Source organism: Melopsittacus undulatus, chromosome 6 (genome assembly GCF_012275295.1).
Source record: "Melopsittacus undulatus isolate bMelUnd1 chromosome 6, bMelUnd1.mat.Z, whole genome shotgun sequence".
Classification (NCBI taxonomy): domain Eukaryota; kingdom Metazoa; phylum Chordata; class Aves; order Psittaciformes; family Psittaculidae; genus Melopsittacus; species Melopsittacus undulatus.
This window is the reverse complement of record NC_047532.1, coordinates 6,412,491-6,437,671: the sequence shown is the minus strand read 5'-3', so window position 1 is coordinate 6,437,671 and position 25,181 is coordinate 6,412,491. Positions and strand designations below refer to the sequence as shown.

The 25,181-nt window shown below is 48.6% G+C and overlaps 4 protein-coding genes across 13 annotated transcripts; 2 read left to right on the top strand and 2 right to left on the bottom strand.

Moving 5' to 3' along the window:
* Nucleotides 1-4,723, top strand: FUNDC2 (FUN14 domain containing 2). Its single transcript, XM_034064346.1, has 5 exons — nt 1-75; nt 462-609; nt 1,835-1,910; nt 2,953-3,087; nt 4,383-4,723. The coding sequence occupies exons 1-5, from the start codon at nt 57-59 to the stop codon at nt 4,458-4,460; spliced, it is 456 nt and encodes a 151-aa protein (XP_033920237.1). The 5' UTR covers nt 1-56; the 3' UTR covers nt 4,461-4,723.
* A 5,137-nt stretch (nt 4,724-9,860) lies between these two features.
* CMC4 (C-X9-C motif containing 4) lies at nt 9,861-18,290 on the bottom strand. Of its 4 annotated transcripts, XM_034064025.1 has the most exons (4): nt 18,241-18,254; nt 17,869-17,920; nt 12,852-12,919; nt 9,861-11,345 (listed from the first exon to the last, which is right to left on the bottom strand). In XM_034064025.1, the coding sequence occupies exons 3-4, from the start codon at nt 12,907-12,909 to the stop codon at nt 11,179-11,181; spliced, it is 225 nt and encodes a 74-aa protein (XP_033919916.1). In that variant the 5' UTR covers nt 12,910-12,919; nt 17,869-17,920; nt 18,241-18,254; the 3' UTR covers nt 9,861-11,178. The 4 variants fall into 4 exon arrangements, with proteins under 4 accessions (XP_033919916.1, XP_033919917.1, XP_030906744.1 ...); XM_034064026.1 differs by lacking the exon at nt 17,869-17,920 and having other exon boundaries at nt 18,241-18,290; XM_031050884.2 differs by lacking the exon at nt 18,241-18,254 and having other exon boundaries at nt 17,755-17,873.
* On the bottom strand, nt 13,898-18,296 carry MTCP1 (mature T cell proliferation 1). 7 transcript variants are annotated; one of them, XM_034064021.1, is made up of 6 exons: nt 18,241-18,251; nt 17,869-17,920; nt 14,536-15,667; nt 14,264-14,434; nt 14,059-14,110; nt 13,898-13,976 (listed from the first exon to the last, which is right to left on the bottom strand). In XM_034064021.1, the coding sequence occupies exons 3-5, from the start codon at nt 14,650-14,652 to the stop codon at nt 14,063-14,065; spliced, it is 336 nt and encodes a 111-aa protein (XP_033919912.1). In that variant the 5' UTR covers nt 14,653-15,667; nt 17,869-17,920; nt 18,241-18,251; the 3' UTR covers nt 13,898-13,976; nt 14,059-14,062. The 7 variants fall into 7 exon arrangements, with proteins under 7 accessions (XP_033919912.1, XP_033919913.1, XP_033919915.1 ...); XM_034064022.1 differs by lacking the exon at nt 17,869-17,920 and having other exon boundaries at nt 14,536-15,517; nt 18,241-18,296; XM_034064024.1 differs by lacking the exon at nt 17,869-17,920 and having other exon boundaries at nt 14,536-15,472; nt 18,241-18,296.
* A 382-nt stretch (nt 18,297-18,678) lies between these two features.
* Nucleotides 18,679-24,950, top strand: BRCC3 (BRCA1/BRCA2-containing complex subunit 3). The gene is made up of 8 exons (XM_005140353.3): nt 18,679-18,804; nt 19,029-19,148; nt 19,734-19,821; nt 20,457-20,545; nt 21,181-21,236; nt 21,765-21,896; nt 22,464-22,507; nt 23,427-24,950. Exons 1-8 carry the CDS (start codon nt 18,700-18,702, stop codon nt 23,576-23,578), a joined length of 786 nt encoding a protein of 261 aa, XP_005140410.1. The 5' UTR covers nt 18,679-18,699; the 3' UTR covers nt 23,579-24,950.
* The last annotated feature ends 231 nt before the right edge of the window (nt 24,951-25,181 follow it).

Sequence of the window (25,181 nt, the reverse complement as noted above, 5' to 3'; positions counted from 1 at the left end):
AACGCGCTTACGCCGCCGTGTGGGTTTACTTGGCCGCTGCGGCCGTTGGCGGAGGAATGGCGGCGCGGGGCGGAGGTGGGATGGGAATGGGGATCGGGATGGGAGTGGGGATTGGGATGGGAATGGCGGGGTCCTTCCGTTCCCCTCCCCGTGGCGGGGGGGTTACCGGCTTCCTCCCCTCCCACTCCGGAGACCGGGGCCTGTCCCCTGCGTGCGGCCGTTTCCGTTGGGGTCCCGCGGCGGACAGCGCTCTTCAGCCCGTTCCCCACGCCGGTGACCTGCGGGAGCACCGGGGGAGCACGGGGTCCGAGGGGCTCTGCGGCCCTCGGTGAAGGGCATGGGGCTGGGGGGTCCCAGAGGGATGCCAGACCCTACGGGCTATGGGGCTGGGTGTGGGTCCCGTGTCCCGGGGGGGCTATGGGGCAGCAGCCCCGGCGCTGACCCTCTCCATGTGCCTGCAGGTGCGGAGGACACCTTCAACATCCTGGACCTGGCGGAGTTCACCAAGAAGCAGCCTTGGTGGCGGAAGGTGTTCGCCCCCAGCTCGGGGTCCAGGGCTGAGAAGTACAACGTGGCCACGCAGCTGCTGATCGGAGGGGTCACGGGATGGTGAGAGGTGCTGAGGGTGCTGGGGCTGCTGTAGCAGGCAGGATGCTGGGCTTTGGGGGGGCGCTGGCTGCTGCAGGGGGGTATATGGCAGCCGTTCAGAGGAGACAGGTGTCCGGCGTGCTCAGCCCAATGTGCCCTGGCATGGTCCTAAAAGCTGTCTCTAACATGGAGCTGGAGAACTGAGGCTGTCTCCTAGGGAAGAAAATGGCATCAGGCTTGAATTTTGGAGGTGAGAGAATTCTCTTTAACTCCTGCCATAAAGTGGTGGTGTTAAACTGAGGTAAATATGAGCCTCTTGGAACGAGGATGCCTTCTTCCCTGGAGATGGATGTGTGTCAGACGTGCACTAAACCTCCTGGGGAGGTGGCTTATTATATCTATAGGCATGCTTGATGGGGTTTGTGTCACTTGTGCTGGTGGCTTGTGGCTCTGTTGGCAACTTCATTCCCACAGCAGCACTGTTAGAGTTGAAAACTTGGTGTAATCACACTGCTTCTTCACCTGGCATGGGGCAATTTACAAGGGTAGGACAGATCTCTCCCTTGTATCCTCACTAAATGTATGTATTCTGAAATGGGTGAGAGAAGGTTGCTGTATTGTTTGCAGTGTTGGTAAGGAAACTGTGGTCAAAGTAGAGTCTGCTTTCAGTGATACAATACATTAGCCCTTTGCTGAGCAATGGGGTGTTGCTTGCTTGAGTTCTGGTGGCTTCAGTGATGGCTTTCATGTTGAGGATGTGTAACCTTGGAGACCAGGACAGCTTTAGACCACTGCTGTCTGCTTGCTTCAGCAGTTTTCTCATCTGAAAAATGAAAAGCAAGTAGTTGTTTGGGCAACAACCCGCTTGCCTTGTGCTCTGCTTCCCATGCTCTGTTGTGGAGCAGCAGCAGATGTGCTGCCTGATTTCCCTTCAGAGATGCTGCCAGCTAAAACCACCTCTGCCTTTGGTGAAACTGTGTGTTTGCAGTGACTCTTTGGGGAGTTGACATTGAAGAGAGAAGAATCAAAACTGCAAAAGGCTGAAATGTGACAGTGAGCAGCAAAAAAGTTGTAAAGCTGGGTGCAAATCCTTACTCACTGGTTGCGTGTGCATTCCCTGTGCCATTCATCGCTGTCTCTGAGTCCTGGGTAACCACTGCCAGAGGCAGCCTTGCTTGCAGGAAGCGTGCTGGGGAGGGTGCGTTTGTCATCTCATTCTCCTGACTGGAATGTGGTTGATTTGTAGGTGTACTGGATTCGTCTTCCAGAAGGTTGGAAAGCTGGCAGCGACAGCGGTGGGAGGGGGCTTTTTCCTGCTTCAGGTGCGTATGAACAGCGAGCCAGGCTTTCTGAGAGCTCTGCTGCTGGGGACAAAGTGTTGTCTGGTGATCATTACCTGCTGGGACATGTGGGTCCAGTTCCCTGCTCTTCCAGGAGCTCCATGTGGAGCTCTGTGTGACTGTGGATGTCAAGGGGGAGTGTTCCCTGGGGTAGATGCAGCAGCAAAGCAGGAGCAGTGTGTGTAAACCTGAGGACTGCCAAAAGGTGCTGTTTGGTTTAGGGGCTGCTGACAAAGGCCAGGCCAAAGGCACATTGGGGCTATTACTGCAGGGGCATCTGAGTGAAGCAGGGAGCAGGTGAACCATGTACTTAGTCCTATACTGTACTTAGTCCTGTAGTTAGTCTCATGGAGGTATGAGAAACAGCCCTAGATGTCAGGAGGTGTTTGTCCATATCTGTGATGTCCTTCCTGTCAACCTGGCTACTTGAGTCAGGCCAGCACAAATGAGGCTCTTTGTGAAGCCCTGGAAAAGAGAAACGGAGATCTCCAGGAGCAGAGCAGTTCTCAGGCCTTGCTCAACAACCTTACTTGTTTGCTTCTCAGGACTGTCTCATGTTGTGACTTGTTCTCCCCGCTCTTCTGGCTCTGCTTGTTCTCTTGGAAGCCAAAAGCTTGCTCTGAGCATGGAGAGTTTCACTGCTGAATCATCCTGCCCAAATAAAATAGTTAGAGAGGAGCAGGCTATTAATAGCTGTGTCCACCCACAGAAGCAGGAGAGCTACAGAGAGTCCCGACAATATCCATAGCAGTTGTGAAAGGCAGATGCCAGCATTGCTTTAAAGAGTAGAAGCTGAAACAGGCTTAACTGCAGCGTGTGTCCTGCTGGTAGGGGATTCCTGTGAGCACAGGTGTTACAGGAGAATCAATACAGCTGCAGGGCTGGGTCCTTTGTCAAGTGTGCTCATCCTCTCAGCAGTGTGGCAATGGGCAGGGAAGCTGGGTGGGCAAGGGGGGCTTCTGTTTAGCCATGATCATACAGGGCTTTACTTCAGGAATATTCTTTCCACCCCTCAAAACTCTAGATCGCAAATCACACGGGATACATCAAAGTGGACTGGAAGCTGGTAGAAGGGGACATGAATAAAGCCAAGCGGGAGCTGAAATTTCACACCAGTGGTAACAAAGTGTCTCCAGAAGTGAGAAGCAAAGTGGATGAGGTGAGACAACTCTCCCAAGGTGCGTGCAGGTGCTTAGCTGAAGGGACATCAGAAAACAGGATTGACTCCTGTCCCAGAGGGATCCTTTATGGATCTTCTATGGTGCAACTGCAAGGGAGGAATGCTTGCATGACAGCAAAACTGGAGAGGTGGCAAAGGCTGTGGATGATGTCTGCCTAAACTAATAAAACCTAGAAGGCCAATTGCATCGTGGCTTGTTTCAGCAATAGTGTGGCCAGGAACAGGGTAGTGATTGTTCACCTGTACTCAGCACTGGTGAAGCTGCAGCTTGAATCCTGTGTTCAGTTCTGGGCCCCTCACTACAAGGGAGACATTGAGGTGCTGGAGCAGGGCCAGAGCAGGGCAATGGAGCTGGTGCAGGGCCTGAAGCACAAGAGAGATGGGGAATGACTGAGGGACCTGGGGGGTTCAGTCTGGAGAAGAGAAGGCTCAAGGGGGACCTTATAGCTCCCTACAACTGCCTGAAAGGAGGATGGAGAGAGGTGGGGGTTTGGTCTCTGCTCCCGAGGAACAAGTGCTAGGACAGGAGGAAACAGCCTCAAGCAGCACCAGGGAGGTTTAGCTTGGATGTTAGGGAAAATTTCTTCACTAAAAGAGTTATGAAGGACTGGAACAGGCTGCCCAGGGAAGTGGTGGAGTCACCACCCCTAGAGGTGTTTAAAAGATGCGTGGATGCGTCACTTGGGGACATGGCTTAGTGGCAGACTTGACAGAGTAAGGTTTATGGTTGGACCCAATGATCTTAAGGGTCTTTTCCCATCTAAATGATTCTATGATTCTGTCTCTGCATATCTGGGACAGCCAGGGTGAAATCTAGGCATGACAGCAGCTTACCATGTGTTGCTTCAAATTCCTTGGGACTGGGACAAAATGTGCTGGGGTTGGGGGGAGAGGTGTCTCTTCAGCCCAACAAGAAAAGCTAAGCAGATCTGGCAGCAGAGTTGCCCAGTGTACCCTGGGCTCTGCTGTCCCCTGCTCTGACACACAGAGTTAGCAGCCCCTTGTGTCAGACTGACTGCTGGTTGGGAGATAGCCTTGGAGCATGTAGGCTTGGACTGCAGCTCATGAAGCATGTGAGCTGCGCTGGGACTGGGTCAGTTCAGAAGCTGCACACACAATGATTAAATTAGGCAGGGAATGTCATAAGTGGAATACTCTCCCTGACCCAAGCAGTGGCCTCTCACTGGGAGCAGAGCCTGAGGGATGTCTTCTTTTGGGGAGGGTGGGTGACCTGCTGCTGTTGAACACTGTTGGCTCTTCTCTCCTGTGCTTAGGTGATCATATTTCTGAAGAAGAATGTTATCCTGACTGGAGGGTTTGCTGGAGGATTCCTGCTCGGATTAGCATCCTAGAAACTGCATTTGACTCTCCATCTCCAGCCTTCCCTGCCCTCCTCTGTCGTTTTCTCGCACTTTTAAGTCAAAGGATGTTGTAAACATGTTCAGTTCATCCTGTCCGTAGGTTCCAGCCTTTTTTCTTACAATGCTGCCTCTGTTTTCCAACCTTTTCCTCTGGGCTATTAAGATGCTGGGATTTGTCTGAAACTTATGACTCCCAGTGTATCATTGTGATTCCTTTCCCCACTAAATATGCCCAGCCCAAATTTTCTGATGAGTTGCAGCCTCTTAAACATGTAATGGCAGAGAAACCTCTTAAATGAGCTTCTTCCCAGGTGCTCAGGGCTGTTACATGTACATTTGTCTGCCAGAATATGTGTACAGCACCTCCCAGTTGTTCACTGCTGCTTAGCTTGCACTTTTTCTGCCCCAGTACCTGGGAAGCCTGTGCATCCCTCTGTCCAGGGATGGTGTGTGCAATCCAGACTGTGCTTGGCTGTCCTGGAGTGGATGCTGGAGCATTGGGACAGGCTGGGCTGTGTTCATAATGAGCAGGTTTGTGCTATATGTGGTGCTGGGGGTTCTCCTGCCTTGCCCCTGCCATTGCACTGCACTTAGATGGCTGTTTGGCTGCTTCTCTGCCGTTATTTATACCCCTTACTGGAGCTGCAGCACTGGCACTGCTGATGGAAACACCGGTGGCTCTCCAGGCTCTTTCCTCATCATGTGTTCTGAAAGTCACCAAGCTTCCTGTTGTGTTAGAATGTGCTTCTAGAGCATTAGAGCAAGTGCTTCTCACTTGCTAATGGGCTGGTTAACCTTAGAAATGTGCTGAGGTGCTCTCTTGTGGAGAGCAGGCTTCCAGTGTGCTTGACCTGTCCCTGTCAGGCTAGCAGTGTGTGCTTCAGCTGTGTGACTTCCTGTAAATCACCTTGGGCCTCACACTGATGATTTTAGGTCTGCCATGACCTTCTCTGGCCACTTTAGTGTTGGTGATGCTCTTAGAGCTGTAATCATGTGGGCCAGGCTCACAGGCAGGAAATGCATGCCTCTTTAGGGTATGTTGTACTGGTCCAGGGCCCCTCTTGCCAGCTCTGCTGGAGTGGTGGCAGGGAAAAATGTGAGTTCAGTCCTTTACCTGCCTCTGTAGAGCACAAACTCCATCTCCTCAGTCTCTGCAAGCAACTGAAATGACAGAACTGTTGGGAAAACCAGGCTGTGCTCATGTGGGAGAGGCTCATTTCCACACTTTCTGCTTTGGTTATGTTCTTCCTCCTTTGTGTTTACAGTCTCCATCAAAAGAGCTGCTTGCTTAATTCTATCAGCTGCAGCCCTTTCCCAGATGCAAAGCTAGGCTGGTTTTGGACAGTCGGCCCTAGTGCAGCTCTGTGCACAGCAGAACTCTGAGCTACAAGAGAAAATGACTAAAAATAACAGAAAATCCCTTAGAGGGGTCCTGCATTGGCTGTGCCAGGCAGGCAGTGCTGCTTGGCAGAGCGTGGAGGCTTGGGTGACAGCATGATGGTGTCCTCCAAGCAGGTACATGTAGGAGTTCTTGCCAAGGATTTCTTCTTTTGTGTGTGAAAGTCATCCATCCTTGAGTAGGAAAAATGCCAGAGAACAATGATGTGCGTGGGTGATGGGGACGCTGCACCCCATCTCCAGCACTGTGTAATGCCTTTCTGATCATCCACTGCTGCTGTCAGTATGGCCAGAAATGGGCATCTTCCCCCAAAAGCTGCTGGAATGGTGGATTCTTCCACCGAAGGTGTTGGAACTTGCAGTTAATGTTGACTGGAGTGTCAGTGTAGCAACACGTTGACATAGCCGAGGTTTTCTCACCCTCAGGATCTGAAAAAGACTGCAGATAATCAGGAAAACCAACCCAAGCAGTGATCTCAGCCCTTCCAGGTAACTGCTATACTGGGCATGACATGTTGTGATATGGAATACCTCTGGCTAGTTTGGGTCAGGTGTCCTGTCTCTGCTTCCTCCCTGGCAGAGCATGAGACTCACAAAGTCCTTGGTCTGAGTGAACATTACTGAGCAGCAACTAAAAACATCGGTGTTATCAGCGCTGTTCCCAGGCTGAAAGTCAGAACCACAGCACTGCACCAGCTACTAAGAAGGAGAAAAATTACTGCTACTGCTGAACCCAGGACAGGTCTCTTGGTCCTGTCCTGCTGTACATGGCCAAGGGGAATGAAGGAACAGCTGGGCTGAAGTCTTTTAAATAATGGTGTTCCTAAAAGCCACCTGAGACTGCAGGACTGATGTGATGGAGCAAAGGTCTTCAGGAAAGTGGTGTTTAGAGGGGAGTGACATGTGATGGTGGTGGTTTTGGTTTGGTGTTTTGTTTCTAGGAACCCTGCAGGATAGATGCATGAATAGATACACTTTTATTGCAGGGTACCTCTTGTTCCTGTACGAAAACAGTCTTGCTGCCCCTCCTTCTGGTGTGCTGCATGACACAACTTCTTCTGAGATGCACTAATCTCCAGGAAGCTTTCTGCAGTGGCAAAGCTCAAAGGAAATCATTAACAGACTGTACCGATGATTTTCAGGCTCAAATAAGTCACTATTTCTGCCCAGCCCCAGGGAAGGGTGTGCTGGGTTCTGCTCCATGAAGTCCCAGCTTGCTGCTATGGAGAGAAATTGCCCAGAGAGGGAGCTAAAACTCCTCTGTTGCTGCTGAAAGGGGAAAAACAGAATCAGAATCATAGAATAGTTAGGGTTGGAAAGGACCTTGAGATCATTCAGTTCCAACCCCCCTGCCATGGGCAGGGACACCTCACACTAAACCATATCACCCAAGACTCCATCCAACCTGGCCTTGAACACTGCCAGGGATGGAGCATTCACAACCTCCCTGGGCAACCCATTCCAGTGCCTCACCACCCTCACAGTAAAGAATTTCTTCCATAGCTCCAATCTAAACCTCTGCTGTTTAAGTTTCAACCCATTACCCCTTGTCCTGTCACTACAGTCCCTAATGAACAGTCCCTCTCCAGCATCCCTGTAGGCCCCCTTCAGATACTGGAAGCTGCTCTGAGGTCTCCACACAGCCTTCTCTTCTCCAGGCTGAACAGCCCCAACTTTCTCAGCCTGTCTTCATACAGGAGGTGCTCCAGTCCCTGATCATCCTCGTGGCCTCCTCTGGACTTGTTCCAACAGTTCCATGTCCTTTTTATGTTGAGGACACCAGAACTGCACACAATGCTCCAGGTGAGGTCTCATAAGAGCAGAGTAGAGGGGCAGGATCACCTCCTTTGACCTGCTGGTCACACTCCTGTTGATGCAGCCCAGGATACGGTTGCTTTCTGGGCTGTAAGCACACACTGCAGCTGGCTCATGTTCATTTTCTCATTGACCAACACCCCCAAGTCTTTCTCTGCAGGGCTGCTCTAAATCTCTTCTCTGCCCAACCTGTAGCTGTGCCTGGGATTGCTCTGACCCAGGTGCAGGACCTTGCACTTGGCATGGTTAAACTTCATGAGGTTGGCATCAGCCCACCTCACAAGTGTGTCAAGGTCCCTCTGGATGGCATTCCTTCCCTCTAGCGTATCAACTGAACCACACAGCTTAGTGTCATCGGCAAACTTGCTGAGGGCACACTCAATCCCACTGTCCATGTCAGCGACAAAGATGTTGAACAAGACCAGTCCGAACACTGATCCCTGATGGACACCAGGGGTCTCCAGCTGGACATTGAGTCGTTGACCACAACTCTTTGAGTGCGACCATCCAGCCAATTCTTTGTCCTCCGAGTGCTCCACCTATCAAACTGATGTCTCTCCAATTTAGAGACTAGGATGTCATGTGGGACACTGTCGAACGCTTTGCACAAGTCCAGGTAGATGACATGAGCTGCTCTAACCCTGTCCATCAGTTCCGTAGCCCCATCATAGAAGGCCACCAAATTGGTCAGGCAGGATTTCCCCCTAGTGAAGCCATGCTGGCTGCCACCAAGCACCTTGTTGTTCTACATGTGCCCTAGCATGTCTTCCAGGAGAATCTGCTCCCAGATTTTGCCAGGCACAGAGGTGAGACTGACTGGTCTGTATTCCCTGGGTCATCCATTTTCCCCTTCTTGAAAATGGGGGTTATATTTCCCTTTTTCCAGCAACATGACAAAGTTACGTTGAGTTTGATGTGAATGCAGGCAGGGAATGAAGAAGGACTTTGGGATCTGGTAAATCTTTCTGCTGTTCTGGTGTGGGGCTTGTGGATAGCACCATTTGATGCTCGGGGCCCACACTGGAAGCTTGATGCTGAATCAACCTCGTTAGGGATGTATTTTCATTGCTGCAGGTGTCAAGATGAGGTGTTCCCACCCTTCCCCACCCCCTGCTCATTTTGGTCTTGTTTCAACAACTTCTGGCATCTGTTACAGTATGAAAAGGTTTAAAACACACTAGGCTTTTAAAGTGTTTTTATATATTGTATGTAAATGCTTGTTGAAGTGATATTTTATTAAACAGCTTTACTCTAATAGCTTCTATGTGTGGTCTCTTGACTTCTAGGGAACCAAAGTGGTTTTGTCTTGCCCTGCATCTTGCATTTGACTGACAGAAGCAGTTCCAGCCAGTCAAGTAGCATGAGCCCAGGTGTGTACCCCCGTGGCCAAGAAGACCAACAGCATCCTGGCCCATATCAGCAATAGTGTGGCAGCAGGGCCAGGGAAGTGATCATCTCCCTATACTGGGCACAGTGAGCATGAAGACATGTACAAAGACATGTAGACATGGCAGTTAGTGACATGGTTTAGTGGTGCATTTGGTGATGAAAGGTCTTTTCCAACCTAAATGATTCTTTGAGGCCACCAGCCTTCCCCCCTCTCTGCAGGTAACCATGGGCTGCATTAATAAACCCCTCTCCTGGATGATCTTGGTACCAATCACCCCTGTCCCAAACAGGTGAATGCTTTGGGGTGGGAGCTGATTCTACTGGCAGCCTGCCTTCTGAGCCTCTCTGCTGAGCAAGTTTGTACCACCTGAGTAGAACTGGGCCTGAAGACAGGGCTTTTCAATAGGCACAACAGAAGCCTATATATTTATTTTTTATCATCTGTTGGTAACTTTCTTTCCACTGCTCCTGCTCAGGTAAGGCACAATGGAAAAATGAGCAACTCATCCAAGTATTTGAGGTGCTTCACACATTGTGATCACTTTCCCCTTGTTTTCAAGACTATTAAAGCCTGCATATTGTCTTAAGGGTTTGCTTTTTGAGGGGAGGCAGTGGGAGGAGAAGGGCAGCCCTGAATTATTCCGATCCTGAGCGTGGGTTATGAAAACACCAAGCAGCTTCTGTTTAAACATGATGGTATCACATGGAGCCCTGGACAGTGAATGGCAGCCAAGCCGCCTGGCTTGCAGCTACCTTGTATTCTGAATAAACAACCAAGCTGAGACCACAGTTTGTTCCAGTCATTTATTTTGTATCATGGTATTTCAGAGCAGTGAATACAGATGGTTGGCTCTTCTAGGCTTCAATACACTCAACTATTGTGCCTAGACTACAGTGGTCTGTTTACTGAAGCTGTATTTCATAAGTTGTACTTGATCACAGCACAAAAGTCCTTTACGGCTAGATCTAATGACAGAGTTAGGAGCCTAGTGGGTTCTAAGTCTGGTATTTAGGTGCCTAAGCCCTGTAATGGACATGGCACCCACTGAAGTGCCTGGACTCCTGTTACAGGGGTCAGAGAGACTTAAGCAGCTCTGAAGGGTGATGCAGGAACCTGTCTACTAAGCTCTTCCTACAGGTCACAGGAAATTCTGCTGCACAGGTGAGAGCTTCTGAAAAGCCATCTCTCCCTGGGGTCCAGACACAGCCGGCTTGGGAGTGAGTCTGAAAGTGTTGAAAGCAAGTGCCTACAACTGCTTGTTGAGTAAGCAGCGCCTAAATCAGTTCTTGGATCTAGCCCAGGGCTTTGTGATAGGCCTCTGGGTACCAGCGGGTTGAAGGATGCTGGGTTTGTAACATATTGCTTAAAGGTTTTCAACTACAAATTTATAAATTTTATATCAACAGTCAGATCTTTCAAATGAATATTGCTTTTTGTTAAAAAAAACCCTACTCCTGTAGCAATCCCTGAAGTAATGTTCCTGTAACATCTTTGTCATGCAAATAGCAGCGTGTAGGCAATTCAAATAGAAAGTAATCAAAAGTCTGTCCAGTGGGAAAGTGAGGCACTTAGGCAAAGTGACTGTAGTCACTCGTGATCTATGCAAGACCTAGGAACAATCCCCAGACCTGATTCCCTTTCTTGAGCTTGAACCACTGGACAGGCACATGTCTGGAACTACTGCACGATGGCAGCAATACCTTTGCTGTGTCAAGATGGGCTTGTTTCATGTGTCATGCTTAAACTCACTCACTTGTCTGAGCTCATTTCCTGTACCTCTCACTCCAGAAGCTAGAATAACTCGGTTCCGGTTCTCCATTTTGAGAGCAAGGATGGAATAGAGTAAGGTAAGCATCCTAAAAACATCAAGTTGACTTTTCACAGACACAGGTGCAATGCAAAGACAATGCAGATGACGTTTTGGTACAGAAACTACAGTCTGTTAAGGAGGCCATCTGTTGGTACTACGTTATACTTTTTGGTGTGCCGGGTGGTGTGTCCTTGGAGCAATCTGGCTTTCCTGAAAGTCTAAAGAAGGCTTGAAAAAACCACACACGAGCTCTGCAGGTGAGTCCCTGCTCCGGCACCTGCTGGAGCTGCATTGTGTTACTGAGGTGATGGGGGAATTCCTTCTGTCACCTTTAACTTTCCTCTCTCCCTTTCTTCTTTCTCAAACCCTGAACAACAGATGGATCTGCCCCTGGGGTACTGGGCGCAGCACTTCCGCATTTCTCGAATCACAGCTTCACACTTAGACTCCATGTAGTTGTTCACTGGAAAACAAGAAGGAGACATTAAGTTTGCAGAGGGGAACAGGTTTTGTCCCTGGAAGGGACAAACGCAGCTCAGGCCTTCAGCTGCTGGGCAGCATGTTTCTCTGAAAGCAAAGCTGTTTAAAAGCATGTCATCATTTTCTCTGCTCTATGCAAATCTCTCTGCTTTCCTCTCTGTGCAACTCCACATCATGAGAATACATGAGTAACAGCAGCACTGCAAAGTGAGAGCTAGAGAAGTGGTGCACACACACACACTGTGCATGTAGCACGGTCAAAGAGCTTCTTTGCTAACACTTAACCATCCAGATCAAACCTGTACGCAAACCTACGCAGGTGAAATACTTGGAATAACTTCCATGAATGTTATAAAAAGAACACTGTCAGAGGTGGGACCAAACCAGGGTCAAACAGTAGCTTTTAAGTGCTGTCACCATGGGGAGAGAAGGCAGCCTTTCATGGGAGAATGCTCCAGATAATAAAACCAGTAAAAGGCAGTATCTAAACAAGTGTAAGGGACACGTAGAGGGGTTTGTTTGAGCCTTTGCTTTGAGCTGAACACAGCTTCAAAACAATCCTGGGAAAGACAGGCATCTACCTGACTATTGCTTTTCCCTACTTCTCCCAGATGCTTTCCTTCCTATGATCCACCCCAGCTATATTTTAGCTAACCTGCTTGTAGTCTGCAAATAAAATAAAGGCACAAATGAGTTGCCATGGAACCGGCTTGGCTGATTTTAGCTGTGGCATCACTTGCCTCCTGCCTCCTTGTCCCTGAGCTAACACCATGAGTTACTCTCACATGGCCAAGGGCTCTCCCAGGTGAGTCAGGAGGAGCTCTTTCCCATATGGCTGAGCTGCCTTGGCACAGAGGAATGTTCTACTCGTTCTATAAAGCAAATCCTTTTCCAAGAAGCAGTATTATCCTCTGCAAGTAACAAGTCTGCTCTTCCAAACTTAGGCTCAAAACCCACATTATCACATCCTCTCCCTCCTTATTTAGCTAAGATATAAAAAGCAGCTGTTAAAGGTCTTCAGAAGGAGACCAGCTCATACCTTGAGGCCAGATCACATATACCAGACCCATTCCTGACAGACATCTGTTTGACCTGCTCTTAAAACACGCCTGCGTCTAGAAGCTCTGCAGTCTTCTCATGCAATCCACCCACCGTCCTCACTACCCACTCTGTGAAACAGCTCATTATAATGTCTAGCTCTCCACACCTACAGCTCAGTCCCAAGACTACACATGGGATCTCACTACCAGCATGGATAACACTCTGAAATAAGCACAATATTACTGTTACAAATGCGCTCTTAGGTATTAATGGTGTCTCCGTATTTACAATCAAGCACAAGGGAATTTATTAAAGCCAGAGATCACCATTTTGTTTGCTTTGCATCCAGGTGATGCTAATGTGCCATCTTCCTTCTCAAGGTGAAAGGAGAACAGGATTAAGTGAAAAGAATAAAGTTCCACTAAAAAGACAAAATGACACTTGGTACCTTGCAAGCATTTCTGTATTTCACAGGCTTGTTTCTGGCAGGGATCCTTCTGGGGCATGTTCAGAGAACTAAAATGATAGGAAAATGTTACTGTAGAAACACCATGCTTTTCAGAGGTCAGGGGAGCAAGACACAGTCTTAAAGCCAAGACTTTAAAGGGCTCCTAATTTCCCTCTCTGTCACAGACAGTGCAGAAAACACCTGCTGCTGCTTGCAGATGCCTGCCAACATACACAAGAAGTCTCTGTGTCTGGCTAAAGGATGACAATGTGGACAATGAATACGGGAAGTTTTATGTTGCTAGGCTTGGAGGCCTTTTTCTGGCCAAAATGTGTCCTTTCCCACTTGGATGCACAAAGATTCCAGCAAAGATTCAAGTTAACACAGCTAACACTTCTGTGCCTCTAGACCTTATACTATACCATGTACTGTGTAAAAGCCCTCTCTGTGAGCCCTACACAGCCAAGGACTTGGTATTAGTCATACATATAGGCATTTTAAAAAACAACCAAACAAAACAACTTGTGTAGGTCCCATAAAGACAACAAGGAGGGCTCTTTCTGATGCTGTTCCAGGAGAAAGTCTCTTGGAAAACCCTCCCTCCCAAAACACCCCAAACAACACGACAGACGGGAGGACAGCTCCATCCTGTTCAAACCCCCAGAAAGCAGGAGTCAGACACAGCTGTAACTGTTCTTTTCTGTTAAGAGACCAAAGGACAAGCAGAAACTGGTGGTGCTACTATAGTAGTTGGATGGGAGACCTCTACAGGAAAGCATCGCTGTTACTGGAAGCGATCACAGGACTTGAGCCCAGTACTAGGGATGTGCTGCCTTTCCAATTGCTGACCATTCACCAGCCCACAGCTCTTTCCACTGTCGCTAGGGCATTATTTCCAGCATCCTGGCCAAACTCCACTTAGGGCAATTACATTCTGCCTACCTAGAACTCCCCCTGACGTTTCACTTGGACACAATACTCCTCTTCACTGCCTGTCCTAAACTCTTGTGTGATGTTGCTGTGTGTTGTTAAACTGCTTCCACCTCAGAGGTGGCTGCATTTCAGTGGTGAGAGAATCATTTATTGTACAAAATATACAACGACATCTTCCTAGAGCCACTGCTCCTGAAAGACAAAAATTCATATTAAAGAATGACTGGGAATAAACAAGAGCACAGTACAAAGCAGGGATAACGTCTACACATACCAGATTAATCACCAGGCACGAGTTTAAGCAGCAGTTCTTCAACACCACCAAGCTGTAAGCGACAAGGAAAAGTTCAATACGTCTACAGTTACTGTGGCTGAGCTAACGGACTTCAACAAAGTAACAGTCCTTTGCCGTCCCTCAAGGATCTCAAACGACTTCACAAACAGGCATGACTATGGCCTATTGTTGCCACCATCCTTACCATGAGATGGTGCTCTATCTCCCAAACGCGAGAGTTACTATCCCTGTACTGCTCACCCTGGGACAGCTGCCACATATGAGGCAGCCGGGATGGGGGGAGCTGGCTGGGTCGCAGCGCCTCACCCAGGGGAACCTGAACTCTTTGGATCCGAGCCCTCAGCATACCTTCCTCCTGGGGGAAAGTAACAAAAAGAGCAGGCAGTTACCGGCAATGCAGTAGAGGCACCTGCAATAGCAAAGCTACAATCACTGGGAAGCTCAAAGGACACTTGCCTCTTCCGCAGCCACAAGCCACGTTTTGCGGTGCTCATCGCAGTAAACACCTACTCGTCGCACCCACAGTCGGACAGGAGGAGTGCCAGCATGCCCTCCTGCTGCCATGCCCTCCATCACGTCAGGATGCTCCCGTTAGGTGGACGGCATCATCCCGCAGGATGCACACGTGGTCTCTTTAGCTCGGAATACATTCACGGAGAAAGCTCTCAGACCTGAAAGGCACCTCTGGGTGGCGTCTGACTTATGGTGTGAGATGCTATGAGCTGAAATGTCCCTAAGCATCAGCCTGGGAAACTGAGGTGGTGCCTAAGTGAACAGAAATGGCATGACAAGTCGTACTCTGGGACATGCGTGCTGTATGGTGTTTGTAAGGCATTCTGGGGCAAAAAGGTGCTATTGGTAGAGAGTTAAACCCTGTGAATATTGGCTTTACTTATTCCACTAACAGTCATGTTAACAGTCTTTGTGTAAAACAGAGAGGGGGGAAAGGAAGAAAAGTGGTTTACACAGGAGTTCCGTGGCTTAATGATGGTCTAAATCCAAAAGCAAAACTTGTGACAAGAGGTGGAATTAGCTTAACAAGAACGAAGATCACTCTGGAGACAAAGCATGAAACTCCGTACGCACGACTCTCATACTGGGAACTTGCAGAGCTGTCATTGTGACGGGTCCTTCGTCTCATCTCTCAAGACGATGGCAGCATCGTTCATTCACACACAAGCTTCTCGTGAACAGCTCTTGGGACTCTGCGTAGTTCAGCTTTTAGATGGTTACAGAGAGCCACCAGTACCAGCAGGGGCAAAGGAATTTTGGACATTGAGGTGGTTCTTCCTACCGGGAGTTTTGTGTAACAGCAAGTTTATCTGTATACCGGTTAGATCAAGCTGAGCCATTAGCAAATGAAGGTCAGGGGAAATGGTTCTCTCTTTGAACCCTAGAAGAGGTAATCAAAATGGTACAGACAGTCTTCATTCTTTATCTAGGTTTAAAGTAGAACAGAATTAAGCTGTAATACATATAACATCCTCCTGCTACGAAGCAGATGCAGTATTCCTATCCCAGTGAAACACAGTGGTCTTCTGAAAACTTGTAAAGTTACAAGGCACATTTCAGACAGGAGCAAGAAAATCTGGGTACAAAATAAAGTAGGGAAAGTCAGGGAGAGAAAAAGAAAACCGTTATACATTGAGCTATAACAGGTAACATGCTTCCACGCTGCCTTCTACATCTTACACCAGAGCTTCTCTACCTTTTTGAATCAAAGAATCACCCGGCCGAGCAGCACTGTCACAGCATTTTAATCTCTAAGACAGGAAACTTTGGATGTTCTTTTATCATTTCTTTTTCCCCCATTCTGTTTTTATTTCCTTGTTGGATGTGTGGGAATATGTACGTGTGTTATAAAAAGCACCACTGTTCTGAAGACCACCCTGTGACAGGGGACAGCCATTCCAAGCAATGGCCCAGCAGCTCGATCCCCAGCATTTAATGTGACAGCAAACTGAAAAGCCTTGCAAGGGCTTCAGGAATAACCTGTGAGGGTTAAAGGGACATTTCTGTAAGTCCTTTTCATTCTGCTTCACCTAAGCCACTTTATGAATTTAATCCCCTGCGTGGAAATGACTTTGCCCAACAGTGAAATGCAGCAATCGCTGCTCATTTTCAGTCAGCTGAATGTAATCACCCAGGTTGGAATTCGGCCAGGATACTCTCCTACTCTGCAGTCAACTGCCAAAAGCTCCATCATGACCAAAAACGCTGAAGAACTTGCTTTTATTCCATTCAAAGCTGGAATTCCTACAGCTCATGGTCCCAGAACCACAAGACTTCGGTACTGGAAAACCATGACTCAGTAAGCAAACACTCTATCCTACTGTAAATAAACTCTCCTGGAAGGTCTCCTGTCCAAATACTAACCTGGCTCAGTGTTGCTGAACTACAAGTAGGAGGGCTGAAGCACAACATGTACACTTGCGTTTACTGCATGTGACCATGGAGGATAGATACAGGACAGACAGAACAAGGTGTAACACAGGGACACTGCAGAATGGGCCGTGGTTAACTTGTTCTCACCCTTTGCCCAACTAATCTGTCCCAAACTTGAACTCCACAGCTCTGAGTTCAGTTGCCAAAAGTCCAAAGGCTCAGTCCAGCCTTTCTTTTCCACAGTCTCTAAGACTGTTAGGAAGGGGCTATACATAAAACCCTGCAGAAGCATCTATTGGGTCTGAAGTGAGACCGGTCTGTCTGCAGCACTCGAACACACAACAGAAACAGGAGATTTAAAAGAGCATGCTCTCAGACACCGGCACCTGAAACTTTCAGCAGGCAAAGGCAGATACAGAGCTTATTTTGGCAGATTTTATCATAAAACAATAAAAAAAACCCTGAAGAAAGACCTGGGTGAAAGGAGGAGTAAACTTATTGCTATTTAAGACAAGTTGTAAAACCTGTTTCTTATGCTGTTTGCTTCACAATCTATTTTTACAACCACCATATCCAACAAAACCCCAAGCAGATTAACTCTGCAGGACTGCAGCGTCATCCTTTGACACACACAAGTGCATCAAGCTAACTGCACAAGTCTGAGCTGTTTCAGATATCGAATTGGGAAGATTTAAAGCCAAATCCCCATGGATGGGGACAAGACTCGCAGGGATGCTGTCCATTCAGTGTCGGGCCTTACAAGTTCACTGCTGCTCTGGGACCTGGGTGGATTTCCAAGCCATAGGATCTAGGAATAAGTGTGGAAATGGCCGGGAGGAGGACTGCAGCTTGTGGTGAAGACAATTTATTTACTTTTAAATTGGGTACATTCAAATACTTTACAAAACCAGTGCAATAAATGGCTCGGCCCATGCCCAGGGCGGGAGGTCTGCATGCTGAACACGATGCACCCTTCATCACCTTCTGTTTTAAAAGGGGACTGGGTCAGATCGCTAGAAGAGTTCAGCTGCCATTTAGGCACCAAGGGAAAGAAGTGATGCTGAGCGTCTGTGCATCAGGCACAGCGTTGTGCTAACACAGCTTCTGGAGCAAGGCTGCCCAGTCTGCCCTTCTGGCAGAGTGTGCAGCTGCCTGTACAGCTCTGTGGCTGCAGCCTTTAGGGAGCTAAAAGGGAGCTGAGCTTCCCTGATAAACACAGCCCGTGTCTTGCAACAAGCAAGCTGAGGGCTGGGATGAGCTGTCTGCTGGTGTCAGAGCACGTTGACTCACTCTAAAGCTTCTTCGTGGGGGTCTGGACTCTACTCTGCCTGGAGCACTCGCCCCGAGCAAGCAGCCCTGTGACTCCGCTCTGCCCAACACTACTGAGGGGTAGCAGATGCTCACCGACCAGCCAGGGCTGTCCAGCAGCGCGGGGAGGGAAGCTCTGTGGTGGGATCTACAGAGACAGGGAGACAAAAAGAGATGGACACAGCATGGGGGGAGCCCCACAGAAGGGAGGGCAGCGGGAGCCGGGCCTGGTAACGGGGCTGGCCGGTGGGGAGCGGGGGGGGGACGGCAGGGTAGGGAGCGGTGCGGGGAGGGCCGGGGAGGTCCGGCGGCCGCGGCGGGAGGAGTGCGCAGCACGTCTCCATAGCAACCGCCTCCCCCCCGGGCCGGGCCCGTGGGGCTCAGCGGCCGCCCCACGGCAAGAGACGGCACCGGGCGGAGCGGGACCCCCCGGGGCCGGGCCCCGCGGGCCGCCCGCCCCTGACCTACCTGCAGCCCCGCGGCAGGTGACAGCCAGCGCCGTGTGCACCGAGCAAAGCCTTCCCCCGCCCTCCCCCTCTGACCTCCCCGCGGCTGCTCGCAGGCCCCGGTAGCCGCTCCGTAGCTAAGCCCCGCCCCGCCCCGAGCCGCGCCGGTCCCCGCCTCCCCCCCCCCCCTCCGCCCCACACCACACCGCACCGCCCCGTCTCGGTCCGCCCCGCGGCGGGCAGCGGCTGCAGCACGGAACCCCGCCGCTGCCGCTCGCGTGGGCGACACGGCGCTTCCGCCGAGCGGCACCGCTCGCACCTCCGGAAGCCAGCGGGGGGGTTTGCCGCCTCTGATTGGCTGGAAGGGTCGGGGAGCCTCGCTGGGATTGGTTCCGCTGCTGAGTGAGGGCGGGGGGAGTGGGGCTTGGCTCCGGCTACTTCCGGGGCTGGTAGAGGAAGACGGGGGGGTGGTGGTGGTAAGATGGCGGTGCAGGCGGTGTATCTGGAGGCCGATGCCTTCTTGGTGTGCCTGAACCATGCGCTGAGCACCGAGAAGGAGGAGGTCATGGGGCTCTGCATCGGCGAGGTACCGGCGGTGCGATGGGAGCACCGGGAGGGGGGAGACGGGCGGGGTCTGGACAGCAGGACCGTGCTGCGGGGCCTCGGCCTCCCGTCTTGTGCTGCTGTGAGAATGGGAACGTAGTGTCCGGCAGGCTTCCCCTGGCTGTGCTGTACTGGATACCTGTGCTCTGCTGGCGGCCTTGGGGTGGTTACTGCCGTAGGAGAGGAATGATCTGTTCTTCCCGTCAGGTTGACACCAGCCGGATCGTGCACATCCACTCTGTGATCATCCTGCGCCGCTCGGATAAGAGAAAAGACCGTGTGGAAATCTCACCAGAGCAGCTTTCAGCTGCCTCTACTGAAGCAGAGATATCCTTTTGGAGAGGCAGCAGCAGGCTGGCCACTGATGTGGTTACATCAGGACTCATTTTACGTGCTGGGACTTGTTCTGGTTGGCTTGGAATTAATTGCTTCCCTCCTGCAACTGTTCTCTGGAGTCTTCATTGGTTCCAGTGTTTGCAGTGTACTTATGTTAGAACTGGTTTTTGTAGTATCTATATTTGAGCATAAGCGAATCCAAAGTATGTTGTGGGGAGTATAGCTGTTCAGTAGGAGACTTAGTCGATAATGAAAGGTTAACAAGTCTCTTTCCAAGCAGAGTGCATTGGAGAGCCTTTTCCCTACATCCATTCAAGGATGCTGTTTTAGACAGGTTGCTGCTGTGTTACTGCCATGTGCCAACAAAATGCAGTTTGCTTCTGCAGTAGTGGCATCCTGCCAGTGCTGGGGAAGAAGCTTCCATCAGCTTCTTGCCGTGTGCCTTGTCACCCCTCCACAAAGGCATCTGGAATTCTGCTGGCTGATCAGAAGCTCTTTTAAAACTCCCTTGGTTTTCCTTGTGCAAAAAACCTTCTATTTGCTCTGCTGGTTTCCAAAGCACCTTGACTCACACACAGGTTGGCTGAAATGACGGGACGTCCCATGAGAGTTGTGGGCTGGTATCACTCTCATCCTCACATTACTGTCTGGCCATCACATGTTGGTGAGAGCAGTTTTGTTCTAGGTTCTGTATGAAAACTCACAGCAATAACTAATAGTATGGTTCAGTTTACTGCTTTTTTGTCAGCTCTTCACATCCCAACTATCAAAGTTTGGTTTCTCAGGCATCCTCCAGTAGGACAAGATTGTCACGATGGGTGTCAGGAGCATCTGCCAATGTAGCCCCATTCCTGAGGCAGGTGCACTCAGTTAAAGCTCAGCTATACTGGTACTACTGTTTTTTCAGACATAGAGTGTAGGGAATAGCAAAAAAGGCTGTGGGAATCACAGTGCTGCTGTGCTGGTTTTTGACATCTATGACTGTTAATGCAGAAAAAAAGCTTTTTTAAAAAGAAATGCATGAGTATCTGTTGGACATTATGGCTATAGGGTGATCTGTGGCACCAAGCTGATGCTAATTTCTTCTTCTGTAATTCATCCTGTATTTATAAGATTTACTATTAATTGCATTTTAATTTAGTTTTATCTTTTTAACGTAGTCGCTTGGAGTAAAGACTTTAAAATAAAGCTTGTGACATTTGTAACCAAGTTCCAGGTCACCTTTCAAAAGGTGCAAATCCTTCTCTGCTCCTTCAGGTGAGCAGTGCAGATTTCATTCTCTTATTTCTTTGTCTGCAGATGTCCGCACACAAGCCATGTATCAGATGATGGACCAAGGTTTTGTTGGGCTTATCTTTTCGTGCTTCATTGAGGACAAAAACACAAAGGTAGGCAACTTAAAAATGACAGTAAACCCTCCAGGTGCTCGTGAGCAACAGGGTAGAGCTGAAATCCCTGCATGCAGCCTTCAAGAAGGGCAGAGCTCTGCTTGGAGCACAGTCAAAGCATGGCTTGAATGGTGATGTTTGGATCATAATCCCAATGACAAAAGAGAGAGTTATTAATTACTCTCTGTTGATTTACAGCCTGGTTCTCCAGCCAGCAAAGCTGGGCTGCCACCAGGTTTCTGGGATTGCATCAGATGGCTGCAGTGTGTGTGTGTGCTGAAATACATGAGTGCCCTTCAGCTGTTCAGTCCAGCAGGTACAGCTTATTGCAGCTCTGTGCCTTGGCCTCCTTAGGAGATGCTGCTGTAGTGTGAGATAAGCTGGCAGCGCTGTGTCTTGTCTCAGTTTTCCAGGGAGCTGCTGTTAAAGGTTTTCTCCATAGTTAATGGGTTTATCAGTATGTGCTTGTAAACAGTTCCAGCACAGCAATCAAAGTGAAAAGCATGTCCCTTTGCAACCTGGTACAGTGTTATTTGAAAGCACATTCTGCTTCCTGAAGGATTGTGTGGGTTTAGATGATTATTTTTGTTTTACTTTTTTACTCTTGGAATCTGACTTCCTGCCATCTCTCTTAGACAGGCAGGATTCTCTACACCTGTTTCCAGTCCATTCAGGCCCAAAAGAGCTCAGAGTGAGTACAGCAGAAAAATACTATGTCCAGCATCAGGTTGTATTTAATCTTGTCTCAAACGGCTGCTGTCACGAGGAGCAAATACCGTATAGAGATGCCTGAACACAGTCTCCATACTTCGGCTAATGCAGGCTGAAGAGAATCTACAATTTAGACCTTATTAATTTAGCCTAGATAATGTAGTAGTTTTAAGATGTGTGTAGGACACTGTCGTCTGGGTATTTGTGCTGTAATCTGCTGTGTAGAAGAGCCACCTTTTTACTTTCAACTCTAGAGGTCGCAGCTTCAAGCTTGTGTAGAGTGGTGCAGAGTCCCTGCCAACCTCACATATGCTGTGCGTCATATTGGCAGTACTGGCTATTTAGTTGCTGTAGCATTTTATCATTACAGTTTCAGACAAATGTGTGGCTTCAATTTGCCTAGCAACTCAGGCATGTGTTCCCAAACATGCGCAGTGTCAAGCATCAGACAAACTGTTGCAGGTTTGCAGAAGAACCTTGAAGTTAATTGTGTCTGATGCCTTTTTAGATATGAAAGGATCGAAATTCCAATTCATGTTGTCCCCCATGAAACCATTGGGAAGGTGTGTCTGGAATCAGCTGTAGAGCTGCCCAAGATCCTTTGCCAAGAAGAACAAGATGCTTACAGAAGAATTCACAGGTAACAACACTGGGACTACACCCCTCTCCAAGACTGTCTTTGCTAACACGTGCAACTCTTTCTGTACTTCAAAGCACCATAACCTTAGTAGGGGTGTAGAAAATAAGAAGTGTTAGCAGCTCGTATGCCTTTATGGGAGAACTGGTTGAATACCTTCACATTAAGGAGTTGAAGGTCCCTCAGTTTTGCACGCAAGAGCTAAGTGTAACTGCTCCTTTGCTGCAACGAAAAAGAGATAGAGCACGTGTGAGCTAATGGTGGCCCTTTAGTGATATGTCTGTGTGTGACAGTAGTTAGTGTTTAACCAGGGTAAGTGCTGAGAAGAAGCATGAAAAATTTGATTAAGTATCAGCTTCATTTTTTCTGCCTCTGGTGCTCAGCACTGATGTTTCTGTGCACAGGCTCTTTTGTTATCCTTGTGAAGGTACAGGGCTTCCACATATGAAGGGGTTTAGATGTACCTGCAGTGTCAGTGACTTGTAGGTAGCTGGTTCTATAGCCTGGGTTTGCCTAATAGGCAATCGACTGCTATCTTGTCACTAACCTCATTCTGTTCATTTCTGTCAGCCTCACCCATCTAGACTCCATAACCAAGATTCATAATGGCTCAGGTAAGGATTCCTTTTTTGCATGCAGTGATCCAGAATGCTGCTCCCAGAGTCTAAACAGCAGTCTTGAACAGGGGCTGGTTTGGCTCTAACTCTGAGGGACAGCAGACCCCAGCTGTGTAACAGCCACCCACCCTTTTCCATAAAAGGCACTTGTAAAGCTATAATAGCACAAACTTTTGCCTTTTTCTTTGCCATAGAGTTTATTTCCAATCACAAACCACTGTGTAACCCAGAGAATTCCCTGAGATTGTTGTCTTCTTATATAAAGTCTAGTGGAGGAACAGAATTGTAACAAAACACTTTACAGGAAAACATCAAGGGCTGTAGAATAACCTAATCCTGGGCTTTATGAATGCTATTGTGTCCTTTGACCTTTACACAGTTGATTAAAATTGCAATAGACTTTTGGTTTGTTTGGGGAGTTTTGGGTTGGTTTGGGTTTGGGGTTTTTTTTCTGTTGGAACAGCAAGGGGCTTTTGGATTTGGTGAGTGTTAAAGAGTAGTGTCTGGTTGATGTGTGATTGTGTCTTGTGGCATATGCATGTAACATACAGGAAATGCCATCTTTGCTTTTGCCCATGAGATAAGGTGAATCCTAATTCCCACTTCTGTTCCAAGATAAATACCCCATTGGCTATTTTCACCTGTTCAATACCTGAGGAATTCTTTGCTTCTGGATTTAGAAAATAATTGGCATCAGTGATGATACAGATTTTTACAGATTCCTGTCTAAAGGTCAGATTGGAATAGCTTGTTTCTCTGTTTAGCAAGCTGCTGATTCTGACTCTCCTGTGGGGATGTCTGTTTGCCTTGGCCAACATGTTGGAGTGCTGCCTCGGCTGTCTCTAATGCTCTTGGCTTTGGGGTTGTTGTAGCCTTTTGTGTTTGCCCTGGCATGATATCTTCTTGCTCTTTCCAGTGTTCACAAAGAACCTCTGCAGCCAGATGTCAGCCATCAGTGGGCCACTGCTTCAGTGGCTGGAGGACAGACTAGAGCAGAACAAACAGCGGGTTCAGGATCTGCAGCAGGAGAAGGAGCAGCTCCTGGAGGAACTCGCTGCTTTAGAATGAAGGAGAAAATGCAGCCCCTTCAGAAAAGAGACATGAGAGAAACTCTACAAGACCTACTTCTGGCTGAAGGGTAGCCCGACATTGCCTTACAGTGAAGATGCTAGCTATGCCTCTTCTTGCCCCAGGCAGCAAAGAGCACTTCTACAGGATAAGGGCTTATCTGCCCCACCTTGATGGAAAGCAGTGGTATCTCTCCAGGTGATGCATGATGCAGTGCAGTCACAGCTCAGTAGTGCTTTTGAGCAGCTCCTGAAGATACATCAATTCTGGAGGGCACACATCTAGGGAACATGCTGTTTCTCCCTCCCCTGTGTTTTGACAGAACTCTTATTGCTTTACATGTATTCCAGGAGCCTAGAACAGGAGGGTTAGAGAGGAACAATGTGTCCCTGCAGTCATAGCTGATGCTGCCAACTTCTGCCTTCTTTTAGTAGCTTCAGTTGACTGATCTAGTAACAGATTACTGGTTATCCACCCAGGCAGGTAGGAGGTGGGAGGGGAGCTTGGGAAGAAACCTGGAAGAACTTTGACAGTAGTATCTGTGTTCAGCATACTTGAAACCAAGTAAAGAATTCCAAAGCCAGAGCTTTTTGGAGTAGAAATGAAGTGGATGCTACAAAGAGCCAGTGCCTGCATTTTTTTGACACAGTCTGTATTTTCTTACTTCATGTAATGCTCTTGATGCTCATCACTGAGGTTGTATACAAAATGGACTGTTCCTGCTGGATCAGTGGGAATAGTGCAGTCCTTCTGGAGGGAAAGAAGATAAGTGATAGCTGTGCGAGCCTGTCATTCTTACACACTAAACTTAATTGCTGAAGTTTCATTAGATTGAAGTGGAACAAAGTACCTGTTGCTGAACTAAGCCTTCAAGTGTTCCTGCTGTTGCATTTCAGAGTGTCCCCCATCACATACACAGCCATCTGCATTCTGTTATGTGAAGTCTGTCTCATGTGAATGAAAGAGCCAACAGCACAGTTAAAACTTCCATTTCAGGTCCTTGGTTCTAATCTAATCCATGCTCAAGTAGACGAAAATGAGCTCAGTGGAGGTTGTGACATTGCTGACAACTCATGAGCTCGATTATTGCTTTGGGAGAATGAAACATGGGAGAAAGAGGCATTCTTTTTCCAGGGAATAGCCAGTATTGATTAGCGACTGCAAATTGCTGTCAGACCTGGAACCCCTCAGCCAGCTTGGTTTTGTCAGAGTTCATGTTTCAATATTTCTGCATTGATACTTGCCGCGGAACAGACTCAGTCAGAGATCAATGTGATCAGACAAAAAGCCATTTATTGCAAAGCATTAACTCCTTATATACTATTGCTCACACATACCTACAGTAATTTGGCATATCATGATTGGATACTTGTCTTGAAGACCCTTAGTGACTAACACATAATTGGTTAAGCACAGGTGTGAGAACTTGACCTTGAACGCTTGCCAACAATCCACAGTTCTCATAACTCAGTGAATTACAGCTTCTTATCTTGCTTGCTTAGGCTTCCTCGGGCCTCCCATGGCCTTGCTGTATCCCTCGGAGTTATTCAGAGCTCATGTACCAAATATTCATTTTCCTGTGAGAACACTGTCTTCACAGATA